The sequence below is a fragment of the Schistocerca serialis genome, chromosome 1 (genome assembly GCF_023864345.2).
Source record: "Schistocerca serialis cubense isolate TAMUIC-IGC-003099 chromosome 1, iqSchSeri2.2, whole genome shotgun sequence".
NCBI classification, from domain to species: Eukaryota; Metazoa; Arthropoda; class Insecta; order Orthoptera; family Acrididae; genus Schistocerca; species Schistocerca serialis.
In genome coordinates, this window is record NC_064638.1 from 526,356,565 (window position 1) to 526,374,200 (window position 17,636).

General features: G+C 42.8%; 1 protein-coding gene across 1 annotated transcript in view; it reads left to right on the forward strand.

The window, feature by feature from the left end:
• The window catches only part of LOC126474727 (neurofibromin), a 457,914-nt gene that overhangs the window by 203,822 nt on the left and 236,456 nt on the right, over positions 1-17,636 (forward strand). Inside the window, exon 32 of the mRNA XM_050102210.1 lies at positions 16,153-16,317. Coding sequence (XP_049958167.1) covers positions 16,153-16,317 — 165 coding nt within the window. The remainder of the gene's footprint in view (positions 1-16,152; positions 16,318-17,636) is intronic.

Sequence of the window (17,636 nt, forward strand, 5' to 3'; positions counted from 1 at the left end):
TTAGTTCAGACGTTCTTTGCTCAACAGTTTTTAGCATGGATAGGGACTGCAACTGCTGTGTTCGGATGCAGGCTGAGTTGGCATCCCTTCGCGCCCAGCTTCAGGCAGTGTTGGCTTCGGTCACACAGCTTGAGACTGCTGCCAATGGGCATCACTGTGGGGATCCAGATGGGGGTTTGTCGGGGATGGCCAGCTCGTCCCACGCATCCCCTGATCGGACTACGACTGTGGTTGCCCGGGATACTGCCCGCATTGAGGCTGATCCCTCACCTGTGGTAGAGTGGGAGATCGTCTCAAGGTGTGGCAGGGGGTGAAAGACATTCCGGAGGGCTGAACGGAAGGCCTCTCCAGTTTGTCTGACGAACTGGTTTCAGGCTCTGTCTCAGGCTGATACTGATCTTCGGCCTGACATGGCTGCTTGTCCTGTTCCAGAGGTTGCCACTCAGTCTGCAAGATCCGGGCGGTCGCAGAGGGTGGGCTTACTGGTAGTTGGGAGCTCCAACGTCAGGCGCGTAATGGGGCCCCTTAGAGATATGGCAGCAAGAGAGGTGAAGAAAACCAATGTGCACTCCATGTGAATACCGGGGGGAGTCATTCCAGATGTGGAAAGGGTCCTTCCGGATGCCATGAAGGGTACAGGGTGCACCCATCTGCAGGTGGTCGCTGATGTCGGCACCAATGATGTGTGTCGCTATGGATCAGAGGAAATCCTCTCTGGCTTCCGGCGGTTATCTGATTTGGTGAAGACTGCCAGTCTCGCTAGCGGGATGAAAGCAGAGCTCACCATTTGCAGCATCGTCGACACGACTGACTGCGGACCTTTGGTACAGAGCCGAGTGGAGGGTCTGAATCAGAGGCTGAGACGGTTCTGCAGATTCCTCGACTTGCGCCATAGGGTGGTGGGGTTTCGGGTTCCGCTGGATAGGTCAGGAGTCCACTACACGCAACAAGCGGCTACACGGGTAGCAGGGGTTGTGTGGCGTGGGCTGGGCGGTTTTTTAGGTTAGGTGGCCTTGGGCAAGTACAGAAAGGGCAACAGCCTCAACGGGTGCGGGGCAAAGTCAGGACATGCGGGGACCAAGCAGCAATCGGTATTGTAATTGTAAACTGTCGAAGCTGCGTTGGTAAAGTACCGGAACTTCAAGCGCTGATAAAAAGCACCGAAGCTGAAATCGTTATAGGTACAGAAAGCTGGCTGAAGCCAGAGATAAATTCTGCCGAAATTTTTACAAAGGTACAGGCGGTGTTTAGAAAGGATAGATTGCATGCAACCGGTGGTGGAGTGTTTGTCGCTGTTAGTAGTAGTTTATCCTGTAGTGAAGTAGAAGTGGATAGTTCCTGTGAATTATTATGGGTGGAGGTTACACTCAACAACCGAGCTAGGTTAATAATTGGCTCCTTTTACCGACCTCCCGACTCAGCAGCATTAGTGGCAGAACAACTGAGAGAAAATTTGGAATACATTTCACATAAATTTTCTCAGCATGTTTTAGTCTTAGGTGGAGATTTCAATTTACCAGATATAGACTGGGACACTCAGATGTTTAGGACGGGTGGTAGGGACAGAGCATCGTGTGACATTATACTGAGTGCACTATCTGAAAATTACCTCGAGCAATTAAACAGAGAACCGACTCGTGGAGATAACATCTTGGACCTACTGATAACAAACAGACCCGAACTTTTCGACTCTGTATGTGCAGAACAGGGAATCAGTGATCATAAGGCCGTTGCAGCATCCCTGAATATGGAAGTTAATAGGAATATAAAAAAAGGGAGGAAGGTTTATCTGTTTAGCAAGAGTAATAGAAGGCAGATTTCAGACTACCTAACAGATCAAAACGAAAATTTCTGTTCCGACACTGACAATGTTGAGTGTTTATGGAAAAAGTTCAAGGCAATCGTAAAATGCGTTTTAGACAGGTACGTGCCAGGTAAAACTGTGAGGGACGGGAAAAACCCACCATGGTACAACAACAAAGTTAGGAAACTACTGCGAAAACAAAGAGAGCTTCACTGCAAGTTTAAATGCAGCCAAAACCTCTCAGACAAACAGAAGCTAAACGATGTCAAAGTTAGCGTAAGGAGGGCTATGCGTGAAGCGTTCAGTGAATTCGAAAGTAAAATTCTATGTACCGACTTGACAGAAAATCCTCGGAAGTTCTGGTCTTATGTTAAATCAGTAAGTGGCTCGAAACAGCATTTCCAGACACTCCGAGATGATGGTGGCATTGAAACAGAGGATGACACGCATAAAACTGAAATACTAAACACCTTTTTCCAAAGCTGTTTCACAGAGGAAGACCACACTGCAGTTCCTTCTCTAAATCCTCGCACAAACGAAAAAATGGCTGACATTGAAATAAGTGTCCAAGGAATAGAAAAGCAACTGGAATCACTCAACAGAGGAAAGTCCACTGGACCTGATGGGATACCAATTCGATTCTACACAGAGTACGGGAAAGAACTTGCCCCCCTTCTAACAGCCGTGTACCGCAAGTCTCTAGAGGAACGGAAGGTTCCAAATGATTGGAAAAGAGCACAGGTAGTCCCAGTCTTCAAGAAGGGTCGTCGAGCAGATGCGCAAATCTCTGACGTCGATCTGTTGTAGAATTTTAGAACATGTTTTTTGGTCGAGTATCATGTCGTTTTTGGAAACCCAGAATCTACTATGTAGGAATCAACATGGATTCCGGAAACAGCGATCGTGTGAGACTCAATTCGCTTTATTTGTTCATGAGACCCAGAAAATATTAGATACAGGCTCCCAGGTAGATGCTATTTTTCTTGACTTCCGGAAGGCGTTCGATACAGTTCCGCACTGTCGCCTGATAAACAAAGTAAGAGCCTACGGAATATCAGACCAGCTGTGTGGCTGGATTGAAGAGCTTTTAGCAAACAGAACACAGCATGTTGTTATCAATGGAGAGACGTCTACAGACGTTAAAGTAACATCTGGCGTGCCACAGGGGAGTGTTATGGGACCATTGCGTTTCACAATATATATATAAATGACCTAGCAGATAGTGTCGGAAGTTCCATGCGGCTTTTCGCGGATGATGCTGTAGTATACAGAGAAGTTGCAGCATTAGAAAATTGTAGCGAAATGCAGGAAGATCTGCAGCGGATAGGCACTTGGTGCAGGGAGTGGCAACTGACCTTTAACATAGACAAATGTAATGTATTGCGAATACATAGAAAGAAGGATCCTTTATTGTATGATTATATGTAAGCGGAACAAACACTGGTAGCAGTTACTTCTGTAAAATATCTGGGAGTATGCATGCGGAACGATTTGAAGTGGAATGATCATATAAAATTAATTGTTGGTAAGGCGGGTACCAGGTTGAGATTCATTGGGAGAGTCCTTAGAAAATGTAGTCCATCAACAAAGGAGGTGGCTTACAAAACACTCGTTCGACCTATACTTGAGTATTGCTCATCAGTGTGGGATCCGTACCAGATCGGGTTGACGGAGGAGATAGAGAAGATCCAAAGAAGAGCGGCGTGTTTCGTCACAGGGTTATTTGGTAACCGTGATAGCGTTACGGAGATGTTTAACAAACTCAAGTGCCAGACTCTGCAAGAGAGGCGCTCTGCATTGCGGTGTAGCTTGCTCGCCAGGTTTCGAGAGGGTGCGTTTCTGGATGAGGTATCGAATATATTGCTTCCCCCTACTTATACCTCCCGAGGAGATCTCGAATGTAAAATTAGAGAGATTAGAGCGCGCACGGAGGCTTTCAGATAGTTGTTCTTCCCGCGAACCACATGCGACTGGAACAGGAAAGGGAGGTAATCACAGTGGCACGTAAAGTGCACTCCACCACACACCGTTGGGTGGCTTGCAGAGTATAAATGTAGATGTAGGCTGTGGGTGGATTTCAGTATTTTTAAATCTGAAATTTCTCGCGCTGCTGGAGCACAAATAGAGGCGTGGGGTGATGTCGGGGACATACAACCTCTGTGCGCTGTTGACGACGCGTGTGGCGTGTCCCCGCCGGCCGAAGTGGCCGCAGTACGCTCCCACGCACATCCTCGGGCTAACCGTAAACAATCCTCTCAGAAACTGCAGCAAAACCCCCAGCAACTTCCTTCGGTGTTTTACGAAACATTCACGCGAGGATTGTCCCCAACGTTGGGCCATGTGTCACAATTGCAAAAAGAAGGGTCATGTGCCTTCCATTTGCAACTCCAACCGCATACATGGTGTTCATGACCGTGACGCTGATTCTGCTTCTGTGTTGTCTGTCAATTGCACTTCTTCCCTTTCAGGGAAGTTATTCCTCTCAGTCCAAATCCTTGGTCAGAATGTTCGCATGCAGGTGAATACTGGTTCTGTTGCCACTATCATTAATTCCAGGCGTATCTTCAGTTGGGTTCTCCACTCCTATCACCTGTCACACGGCAATTACGGACGTACAATAAACAATTTAATGCTGAGGCATCTTATAAATCCATCGTTCGCACTGTACCCGTATTTGTGGTCGACCAGAGTAATGCAGAAAATCTCTTTGGTTTCGATGCTTTTCACGTTTTTGGGTTCTCAATAGATGACTCTGTCAATATCGTCTCTGATGCTATTCCTTATGCTCGATTGGATTCCTTGTCAATGACATTTTCGTCCCTTTTTTCTCCTGGGTTCGGCCGTGCAAACAACTTTGAAGCTCATGTCACTCTCAAACCTACTGCTCGGCCTAAGTCTTTTCGGGCTCGGCCCATTCCTGTGGCCCTTTGTGATCGGGTAAAATGGGAGCTGGATCGTCTCACTACTTCAGGGGTCTTGCTTCCTGTCACTTCCAGTGAGTGGTCCTCTCCTACCATTGTTGTTGCTAAGCCGAATGGTGATATTCGTCTCTGTGGCGATTTTAAAGCCACTGTAAATGCACAATGCCTCATCGACACTTACCCTATGCCCCGACCTGAAGAATTGTTCACTAACCTTGCGGGTGACCAGTATTTTTCCAAAATTGACCTGACAGAAGCTTATCATCAACTTCCTCTCGACGCTGCTTCCCGGCAGTTTCTGGTCCTTAACACGCCTTTTGGCCTCTATCAATACCAACGATTGCCATTCGGGGTTGCCAGTGCCCCCGCTCTCTTTCAGCGATTCTTGGATCAGTTATTGCTCCCTGTCCCTGGGTGTATAAATTACATGGACAACATTGTTGTCACTGGCTCCAACACTGAAGAACATCTTCAGAACCTCCGTACACTTTTTCATGTCTTACAGACTGCCGGTGTTAAGTGTAATCTTCAGAAATCAAAATTTTTTCAGGCATCTATCATGTACTTGGGGTATCAAATCTCTCGGGATGGTATTCATCCGCTTCAGCAAGCTGTCGCTGCGATCGATGCGCTTCCTCGCCCTACATCTGTTAAGGAACTGCAGGCCTTCTTGGGGAAAATAGCATACTATCACAAGTTTTTACCGTCTGCTGTTTCGGTGGCTCAGCCGTTGCATAAAAACGTGCTTTTTCATTGGTCCGCGTCATGCGATGCAGCTTTCCAGAAATTGAAGACTATGCTGAAACAGGCCCCGTGTGTGGCTACTTATCGACCTGGCCAACATCTTGGCTTTCCACGGACGCCTCTCAATACGGCGTGGGTGCAGTCCTTGCACACTGTTTTTCTGACGTTTCTGAACAATCCATAGCTTGTGCCTCCAAAATGCTTACGGATGCCCAACAAAAGTATTCTCAGATTGAAAAAGAAGCTTTGGCCATATTTATGCTCTTCATAAGTTTGGTGTTTTTCTCTATGGATACAAATTTCATCTTGTTACGGATCACAAACCACTTGTTTCCTTGTTTCATCCATCAACGTCACTTCCCGACAAGGCTGCACACCGCCTCCAGCGTTGGGCTCTTTACTTGTTTCGTTTCAATTATGAGATTCATTTCCGGCCGACAGCTCAACATGTGAATGCAGCTGCACTGTCTTGCCTTCCCATAGGTCCTGATCTGGCATTCGATAGGGTCGAACTTTTGTTTTTCCACCTGCATGTTGCCGAGCGGTGGGTTGTGGACGGGTTCCCCATCACCGGAGACCGGCTGGCGGCTGCTACAGGTTCTGACCCTACCCTCTCCCGGGTTTTTCGCTGTATTCAGAACGGTTGGCCAGATCGTCCGTCCGCTAAGACTTCTAATCCATTGCGGAACTACTACACTTTGTGTTACCGCCTCACGGCTAGGGATGGTGTTATCCTCGTTTCCAATGACAATGCTTCGCCACGTGTTGTGGTACCTGCGTGTTTGCGTGCTTTGGTCTTGCGCCTCCTTCACCAAGGGCACTGGGGTGTCTCTCACACAAAATCTCTGGCGCACAGTCATGTGTACTGGCTCGGCATCAACTCTGAAATCGCACACGTGGTCGCTACCTGCTGACCCGAAATCATCTTTGTCACCGTGGCCTTCGCCTGAGAAGCCCTGGGAGCGCATTCATGCTGACTTCACGGGTCCTTTTTTAGGTACTTATTGGCTACTCGTAATTGACGCCTACTCTAACTTTCCTTTCATTGTCCGTTGCACATCGTCTGCCACCGCGGCAACCACAAATGCTCTCGCCTGCATTTTTTCTTTGGAAGCCCTTCCCTCTACTCTTGTTACTGATAATAGTCCGCAGTTTGCCTCTTCCGAATTTGCAGATTTTTGTGCTCGTCACGGCGTCATGCATGTCACGGCCCCTCCGTTCCATCCACAATCAAATGGTGAGGCTGAACTACTGGTCCGCACATTTAAGGCTCAGATGAGGAAATTCCTGATTTCTTTTGCTGCTGATGATGCGCTTCTCCAATTTCTGGCTGCTTTGCGTTTCACCCCCATGGGCGACCACAGCCCAGCTGAGCTCTTACATGGCTGATAGCCCCGCACGCTACTTCATCTTCTGCGGCCTTCCACCTCACGGCTGCGGGTGCCTTCGCTTGGCCGGTTCACTGCCGATGACCTTGTGTGGATACGGGGATATGGCAGGTGGCCAAAATGGAGTCCGGGTCGCATCTTACGAGACCGTGGCCAACGCCTGTATGAAATCCAGACGGACACGGGTGTGGCAGTGCGTCATTCGGACCAGCTTCGGCCTCGTGTGCCAGCAACACCTGTTCCGAATGCTGATACACCACCTTCAGCTCTACCCGACGCTCGGGATCTTGGCATCTCTCATTACTCACAACGCAGCCTTCTCACCGTCATCTCGGTGCCAGTACAAGAAAGGACGTCACCAGGACACGTGCCCATGCAGGAACCGGATGACCATCTGTCGGAGCAACTCTACTCGCCTCCCTCTCCTACGGACGCAGACACATCGTCCATGTCTCCTGTTATATCAGCTGGACTTTCCGCAATGGGCAGATTGGTGCACGGGGCCCCAGCAGATTCGGCCCCTAAGCTTCCTGTCATCTCAACCCGTTATCATCGGGGACACATCCGTCGATACGGGAAGCCTCCTCCTCAAGGCTTTACGGCCAGTCAAACAGCACCTATGGACGTTAGCAATCTACAGGCCACCTCCATCAAGACAAGTGCAAAAATTTCAAAGGGGGGGAAAAGTGTTGTGACTCGCCAATCATTCAAAGTGCCGCCGCGCAATGACGCGCGTCCTCTCCATGCGGCGCTTTCTGCCAGCCATGCAGCAGCCGCGCCACCTAAGCGGCCAGCCAGCCAGCGACCGCTAGACTTGGACGCAGTGCTCATTTGAATGTTACCGTGTTCACATGTCTTGCTTTGTCAACTTGCTCAGTGACGTAGATGTGTTGTGTCGTTTTGAAATATATGTGTTCAACTTGACATTATAACAGTCTCCACCATGTGGGGCTTATAACCATTTTCCTGTGCTATCTGTTTTACTGTGTTTAGTTCCTGTCTGTAATTCAGTTTGCTTACAGGTCTTGTGCTCAGTCTTTTGAACATGAATCTGAATCTTGCTTGTTTGTATCCCACCGGATGGTTCGAGTGATTGTGAATGGTGGTGCTTGTGGTTGTTGGTATCCTGAATATTGTGGGTGTAGTTCATTTTTCATATGGTGAGGTCCAGGAAATTTAGTGTGTTCTCTGTTCCTGCATCTAATGTGAAGTGAATTTTTGTGTATTAGTTGTTTATGTCCTTGTGTAGCTGTTCTAAATGTACATGTGGTTCATCAGTTAGGCATATTATGTCATTGACGTAATGGTACCAGTATATGACTTTTTATTTTTTTGTCTTATTATGTGTGTGAAGATCCTGTTCTCTAGGTTATTCATGAATACGTTGGCTAGTACGACACTAATTGGCGATCCCATTGGCAGGCCTTCATGTTGGGAATAAAATTCTTTGTTGAACGTAAAGTAATTTTGTGTTTCAGTCTTTGTATGGTGATGTTGATTGTTTCATTAATTGGAATACAAGTGTGCACTGATGTGACATCCAGTGGTATGAGGCTTGTTGTGTCTGGTATGTCTATGTTCTTGGTTCTCTCTATTCCTTGCATTGAGTTCTCTAGGTTTATGTTGCTTTCAAACGTGCATATGTTCTTTAGTAATGTGTGTGTATGTTGGGCTAGGTGGTATGAGATTAGATTAGATTTACTTTCATTCCAATGGATCCATATTGAAGAGGTCCTCCAGGATGTGGAACATGTCAGAAAAACAACAATACATGACAAATATTTACAACTAAAACAAACAAGCTAATGTACTATTCCACATGTCCCAAGTGGAATGATCGTCATTTTTTAATGAACACTATATGAAAGTTATTTTACAAATACTAATGCACTGAATTTAAAATAAAAAAGTTTTTATTTACTTATAAGGTAATAAACATGTAATACGGTTGTATTGCTAGAGAAGGCCGAAATGCACGCGTTAAACTCAAGCAGGCTGGCGTGAGGTCTGAAACAGGATACGTAATGAATGCTATAAAGAAAAATACGTAGCTGCTGGAATACTTAACTTTAATCCATCAGTTGTATACATCGTTCTTGACGGTACGTTATAAAGAATATCAACTGTTAATGGCGCCTTGCTAGGTCGTAGCCATTGACTTAGCTGAAGGCTATTCTAACTATCTTCTCTGCAAAAAGAGCGAGGCTTCGTCAGTGTTGCATCGCTAGCTAAGTCGTCCGTACAACTGGGGCAAGTGCTAGTAAGTCTCTCGAGACCTGCCGTGTGGTGGCGCTCGGTCTGCTATCACTGACAGTGGCGACACGCGGGTCTGACATGTGCTAATGGACCGCGGCCGATTTAAAGCTACCACCTAGCAAGTGTGGTGTCTGGCGGTGACACCACAAATACAACTACTATAATACTTATTTACAATGAACACATTACTGCACTGAAATGGTGCAGAAGTTAGATTGTATGGAAGGAAACTTCCACGTGGGAAAAATTATATATTGTGTTTGTGTCTGTATGTGTGGATGGATATGTGCGTGTGTGCGAGTGTATACCTGTCCTTTTTTCCCCCTAAGGTAAGTCTTTCCGCTCCCGGGATTGGAATGACTCCTTACCCTCTCCCTTAAAACCCACTTCCTTTCGTCTTCCCCTCTCCTTCCCTCTTTCCTGATGAGGCAACAGTCTGTTGGTCTGTTGCGAAAGCTTGAATTTTGTGTGTATGTTTGTGTTTGTTTGTGTGTCTATCGACCTGCCAGCGCTTTTGTTCGGTAAGTCACCTCATCTTTGTTTTTATATATAATTTTTCCCACGTGGAATGTTTCCTTCCATTATATTGATATCATTAATTTGAATCCAACAATTACGTTTGTTATTGTCACTGTTGCATTTCGAAATCTTTTCTGTCGTCTTATTTTCCTCTTTCTGTTTTTGCCAGTAGTTTCACTTTGTATTCACCTTCTCCTTTTTACCGTAATCTGCTATACTATTTTATCCCGCCTATATATATACTCAATAATACGTAACCCACCTCCAAACCATAACCAACAAAATATTTTTTTGCCGCTTTCAGCACTACCGCCGCTATAATATCCACCGTTTCTAGGTCACAAACAGCTCCTTTCACCTTTTAAACAACCATTTCGGCCAGTTCTAATAACTTTCGCTTTATTTCCATTTCCATTTTTCCCACATCACTCATCATTTTTAGCCGCTTCCCACAGGTTTTAACGCCATTATTTCTTCGTCAGACAATTGTTAGCCTCACTTTCATAATCTGCCACCACAATACCATTCCTTTTAATAGACGACACGCAGTTTTTTCGAAATTTTCCCGAATTTCTCCGTCCTTTAACGTGTTTTGGCGGCAACACAACCACCTAACCTTTATGCACATCGTTGTCTATCAACCCAAGTCCAACATAGCCCAGCTGTAACCAACACCTTTTCGCCTTTAAGGTCTTTAAATATGTCTGCTTGTGTCTGTATGTGTGGATGGATATGTGCGTGTGTGCGAGTGTATACCTGTCCTTTTTTCCCCCTAAGGTAAGTCTTTCCGCTCCCGGGATTGGAATGACTCCTTACCCTCTCCCTTAAAACCCACTTCCTTTCGTCTTCCCCTCTCCTTCCCTCTTTCCTGATGAGGCAACAGTTTGTTGCGAAAGCTTGAATTTTGTGTGTATGTTTGTGTTTGTTTGTGTGTCTATCGACCTGCCAGCGCTTTTGTTCGGTAAGTCACCTCATCTTTGTTTTTATATATAATTTTTCCCACGTGGAATGTTTCCTTCCATTATATTGATATCATTAATTTGAATCCAACAATTACGTTTGTTATTGTCACTGTTGCATTTCGAAATCTTTTCTGTCGTCTTATTTTCCTCTTTCTGTTTTTGCCAGTAGTTTCACTTTGTATTCACCTTCTCCTTTTTACCGTAATCTGCTATACTATTTTATCCCGCCTATATATATACTCAATAATACGTAACCCACCTCCAAACCATAACCAACAAAATATTTTTTTGCCGCTTTCAGCACTACCGCCGCTATAATATCCACCGTTTCTAGGTCACAAACAGCTCCTTTCACCTTTTAAACAACCATTTCGGCCAGTTCTAATAACTTTCGCTTTATTTCCATTTCCATTTTTCCCACATCACTCATCATTTTTAGCCGCTTCCCACAGGTTTTAACGCCATTATTTCTTCGTCAGACAATTGTTAGCCTCACTTTCATAATCTGCCACCACAATACCATTCCTTTTAATAGACGACACGCAGTTTTTTCGAAATTTTCCCGAATTTCTCCGTCCTTTAACGTGTTTTGGCGGCAACACAACCACCTAACCTTTATGCACATCGTTGTCTATCAACCCAAGTCCAACATAGCCCAGCTGTAACCAACACCTTTTCGCCTTTAAGGTCTTTAAATATGTCTGCTTGTGTCTGTATGTGTGGATGGATATGTGCGTGTGTGCGAGTGTATACCTGTCCTTTTTTCCCCCTAAGGTAAGTCTTTCCGCTCCCGGGATTGGAATGACTCCTTACCCTCTCCCTTAAAACCCACTTCCTTTCGTCTTCCCCTCTCCTTCCCTCTTTCCTGATGAGGCAACAGTTTGTTGCGAAAGCTTGAATTTTGTGTGTATGTTTGTGTTTGTTTGTGTGTCTATCGACCTGCCAGCGCTTTTGTTCGGTAAGTCACCTCATCTTTGTTTTTATATATAATTTTTCCCACGTGGAATGTTTCCTTCCATTATATATATATATATATATATATATATATATATATATATATATATATATATATATATATATATATCAATTGGTTTTACTGAAAAATTCATCAATGGAGTAGAAGGAGTTGGCCACCAATAAATCCTTTAGGCTTCTCTTAAACTGAATTTCATTTGTTGTTAAGCTTTTTATGGCTGCTGGCAAGTTATTGAAAATGTGTGTTCCTGAATAATGCACACCTTTTTGTACAAGACTAAGTAACTTTAAATCCTTGTGAAGATTATTCTTATTTCTGGTATTGATTCCATGAATTGAGCTGTTGATTTGAAAAAGTGATATATTTTTAATGACAAATGACAAATGTCTTTAATATGACAAATTTCATTAAGGAATAAATATATTGGGAAGCAGTAGTTAGTATCCCTAGTTCCCTAAACAGGCTTCTGCATGCTGTTCTTGAGTTCACACCACATATAACTCTTACTGCACGTTTTTGTGCCCAGAAAACTTTGGCTCGGCTTGATGAATTACCCCAAAAAATAATCCCATATCACATTACGGAATGAAAGTAAGCATAGTATGCCAGCTTTCATTTTTATATCCCCTATGTCTGACAAAATTCGCATTGCAAACAGAGATTTGTTAAGACGCTTCAGCAGTTCTGTGGTGTGCTCTTCCCAGTTGAATTTATTATCAAGCTGTAATCCCAAGAATTTAACACTGTCCACTTCTTCTATCTTCTTGTCATCGTATGTTAGACGTATACTCGTGGGACACCCCTTACAAGCTCTGAACTGCATGTAGTGTGTTTTTTCAAAGTTTAGTGACAAACACTAGGAACCAGTGATTAATGTCCACAAGTATTTTATTAGCTGATCTTTCTAAGACTACGCTTGATTTGCTATTTATTGCAATGTTTGTATCATCGGCAAACAAAACGAACCTGGCATCTGGTAATGTTACTGATGAAAGGTCATTGATATACACAAGAAAAAGTAAGGGCCCCAAAATGGAACCTTGTGGGACCCCACATGTAATTAGTTCCCAGTTAGATGATGCCTGATAGCTTGATACATGTCTCTTTCCTAATAACACCCTTTGTTTCCTGCCAGAGATATAAGATTTGAACCATTTCGCAGCATTTCCTGTTACACTATAATACTCTAATTTACTTAAAAGGATATTGTGATTTACACAATCAAATGCCTTTGACAGATCACAAAATATACCAGTTGCCTGCAATTTTTTGTCTAATGAATTAAGCACATTTTCACTGTAAGTGTAGATAGCCTTCTCAATATCAGAATCTTTTAGAAATCCAAACTGTGACTTTGACAGTATGTTATTTGAGATAAGATGGTTATAAAGCTGACTGTACATCACTTTTTCAAAAATTTTTGAGAATGCTGGCAACAGTGAAATTGGACGGAAATTTGATGCTATTTCTTTATCTTCCTTCTTAAACAGTCGCTTAACTTCAGCATATTTCAGCCATTCAGGAAATATTCCACTGATAAATGACTGGTTACACAGCTAGCTTAATATGTTACTTAGCTCAGAATCACATTCTTTAATTAACTTTGTTGATATTTCATCATACCCACTAGATGTTTTTGATTTTAAAGATTTTATGATGGACATTATTTCTGTGGGGTAGTGAGGGTCAAATTCATATTATGGAAGTTGCTTGAAATTTCTGGTCTGAGGTATTCCATAGCAGCATCTACTGAACCTGACAACCCCATCTTTTCGGTAACAGTTATAAAATGTTTATTAAAAAGTTCTGCAACACTATACACATCTGTCACCAATGTATCATTTACTCTTAATGCTATTTGTTCCTCTTCATGTCTGGTTCTACCGGTCTCCTCCTTCACTATATCCCATATTGTCTTTATTTTGTTATCTGATATGATTATCTTTTCCTTGTAATATATTTGCTTTGACATCCGTATTACAGTCTTTAATATTTTGCAGTATTTCTTGTAATGTGCTATAGCATCAACATCGGAACTGTTTTGGATTGACAGATACAGTTTTCTTTTTGTTTCACAAGATACCCCTATTCCTTGAGTAATCCATGGCTTTTTTGTAGACTTTGCTCTAACCTTGGTAAGTTTTGGGGGAAAACAGTGTTCAAATAAGGTAAGCTCTTTATTAGCAAAAGTGTTACATTTTTCATTCATGCCATGAGCACTGTAAACATCAGTCCAGTGAATGTCTCTGAGGAGTCTCCTAAAATAATTAATTTTTGGCTTATTGATTACCCTCTTGAGCTCAGATTTAACAGATTTTATATCCTGTTCAGTATTAACATTTAACAGAAGGAACTGCATGTCATTGTCTGAGAGGCCATTGACTATTGGTTTTGTAGTATAATTTTGTTCATTGGACTTTTCTATAAAGATATTATCAATGGCTGCTTGTGAGCAAGTGGCTACCCTAGTGGGGAACTTTACAGTGGGAATTAAGTTGAATGATAGTATTACTAACTCAAATAAGTTCTTATTGGGAGAGTCTTAAGGAAATCTACATTGAAATCACCAGGAACCACTATTTCTTTGTTTTTGGTTGTTAAATGGGCCAGTACAGCTTCAAGGTGGTTTACATACAGATTAAAGTTACCTGCAGGTGCTCGATATACACTTAATATTATGAAGGATTTTTTGTGAAATTCTAATTCTGTTGCACATGCTTCCATATGCTGTTCTAGGCAAAATTTATGAATGTCTATGTTCTTAAATTTATGACAGTTCCTAATGAATGTGGCAACTCCTCCTTTCTCCATTTCTGATCTACAAAAGTGAGATGCTAACCTAAACCCTGTAACACTTAAAAGTTCTATACCAGTGGTCACATGATGTTCAGAGAGGCAGATTATGTCAGCTGGGTTTGAAGACTCTAATTCATCTATGCAGATAGTTAATTCATTAATTTTATTTTGGAGTAGTTCTGAAGTTGATGATCGGCCTCAACCCTCTATGGGCGATTGCGACAAATTTATAACGCTTACAGTGAATTGCTGTATGTGCTTAATGAGACGTATTTTCACGCAGTTGCTGAGTGTAGCAGATGCATGGCGCTTCAGACAACAGATATAGGAAGTGGCGCCGCACTGTGGCAATTTCGTCAACTACTTGAACCGTTGTCTCTAGTGAGTTCCGTGTAGCATGGCCACATGTGTTTCAGCTGTTGTTGTTTAGTATAACTGATCTTGAAAAATGTAAGTTATCAACTTTTCATAAATATTGTAGGATGTATATAATATTGATGTACTTCTGGATGAAAAATGGTTATTGTAGACATAGCTCTTACAGTGTGTGAGCATAAACATTACAAATTTGACAACTTAGGCATACACAACACAACTGTTGTTAGCTTAGATCATGAAACCTGCAGCATTTTATGGAAAGAACAGGCATGCTGTTGCTCCAGATGAGGAATATGTGTCAACAAATAGGGAAACAACAATCAGCAGTTCTGTAGATGGTAAGGTATGTTGCTTTTATCTCTGGGCTGTACTGCAGCATTATTAATACTGTTTCTGCCTTAGTGATTTTAAAAAGACACTAAAAAGTATAAGTTTTGTCACTTTCAGAACCAAATAGTCAAGAGGATGTCAGTGTTCCTGATGTAGAGAATACTTCAGCTGCTTCAGCATTATGTGAAACCACTAGGCGAAAACCAGTTTGGAGAAATATTAGTAATGGCAACAGTGCTCATGACATACCACAGTGGCTAGGTTCAATTCATGAGTCTACTTCAATCCAGGAATCTGTTGAATATTTCAAACATTTCTTTGACACTCAACTTCTCAAACATATTACTGAACAGACAAATCTATATTCTGTTCAGAAGAATCCAGCTAAACCTCTCCAGCTGACTGTCAGAGTACTGGAGCAATATATAGGAACAGCATTGTATGTGTCACTTGTTAGTTTAGGCCTCACTTTGTTAAATCAATTATAACCTAAAATATTTTCACTTTTTACAGTTTTTAATTAAAAAATTACCCACTGTTGATGACACAGAGGTGCTGAAACATGTTTGGGTAAAAAGAAAAAGCAGTGTGTGAGCAAAAAGGCGGAACCCCTATACTATTATTTAATGGAAATGCAGAAAGAAAAGACGTGAGCTGCAGATCCAAAAGACGAATATCCTGTAGATTTTGGCAGTGTCAACTGGCCACTACTAGCACCTTTTTTTGTATTTGTTCCAGCTAACAACATCAGTACTATTTTTAATTGCTTTATTTCTGTCGTGGTTGACATTTTTGGCACATCCTCTTGCTTCAGCAGAATTATTTGACCCTGTTTTTCTTGCTACATTCTGGAAATTTTGTTATTAAAATTACGTGGAAGATGTGAATTATCTGTCATTTGGTTTACATGTTATATTACATATCTTCTGCATTGGGTAATTGTAATGCATCTCATTCCAATATATGCTTTTATTGGAAGCATCTTAGAACTTTGTATGGGGATTCAAAGCATAATATTAATATATTTCTACTACTATTGTATTGCGAGTGTACTAAACATAATGGTTATTATTTTCAGGGAAATCGTAAAATAATATTTATTGAAGCACCTGCAAGACTAAATGATTTCATAGAACCTGATCAACAGAAACTTCCTGGGGCTACCCTATCCCTTGACGAAGATCTGAAGGTCTTCAATAATGCCTTAAAGCTCTCTCATAAGGACACTAAAGTTGCTATTAAGGTAAGATACTTTTATGAAGTTAAAAAATAAACAATTTAATTAATGAAATGTGGTTTGAGTATACACTTGTTTGTAATAATCATGTAAGGCTGTTGCCAATTACGTGCTTTAAAAAATGAATTGTTTCTCTCTACTTTACTTTCATTATTTGCGTGTTCCATGGGCCACAATTGCAACCTCTTACTGAGATACACTGGTAAGCCAAAACATTATGACCACAGCCCGCCACAATGTTGGATGCCACCTGATGGTGTTGCAGGTATGTGATGCAGTAATGAAAGTATGTAAGTGGAGCAGACACAGATGGGGGATCACCCTAGTGAAGAAGTGGGCTGCAAATGGGGAAATCTATTGAGATAAGTGACTTTGACTGAGGGCAAATTATTATTAGACAGAGCCTTGAACAAGTATCTCAGAAACAGTGCAGCTGGTCAAATGTTCAAATGCTACTGTCGTGAGCAACTACAGAGACAGGTAGAAGATCAGTGAAACAACCACTAGGCGCTAAATGGTGGACGTCCATGACCCGTCACAGAACGTGGGGTGCTGCTCCGTAAGGTAGGGTAGATGGCAATCTGTGGAATCTCTGCCAAAAGAACACAATGCTGTTGCATGCACAAGTGTTTCAGAACACACCATTTATTCTACATTGTTGGACATGGAGCTCTGCAGCAGACCACCCCTATGTGTTCACATATTGACCAATGATATCATTAACTGCGATTGCAGTGGCCATGTGACCTATGGGATTCAATCATCAAGCAACGGAAACGTGTCGGCTCTTCGGGTGGCTACATTTTTTCTACACTAGGTTGATGGTTGTCTCCACAAACACCATCATCAATGTGAATGGTGGCTAGAAAAGTGCAATGCACCAGACACAGGCTGGCGGGAGCAGTATTATGCTATGGGAGACATTCTCCCGCACTTGCATGGGACCTGTGGTGGTAATTGAAGACATGCTGATAGGTGCAAGCCACCTGCATTCCTTCATGCTTGATGTCTTCCCCAACAGCGATGTCATCATTCAGCAGTATAACTATCCGTGTCTCAGAGCCAGAACCTGCTACAGTGGTTTGAGGAGCATCACAGTGAACTCACGTTGATGCCCCGGCAGCCAAATTCGCATGCTATAAATACTGTGGAACCCATCTGGGCCGCTGCTGGGCACCATCACTGCATATGTAAATCAGTGGCCCATTATTTACAAGCGTTATGTGACCTGTGTGCATGGACCTCTACTGCCACCACACAAATCTACGAACAAACAGTCAGATCCCATACACAGAATCAGTGATGTACTTTGTTCCAAAGAAGGA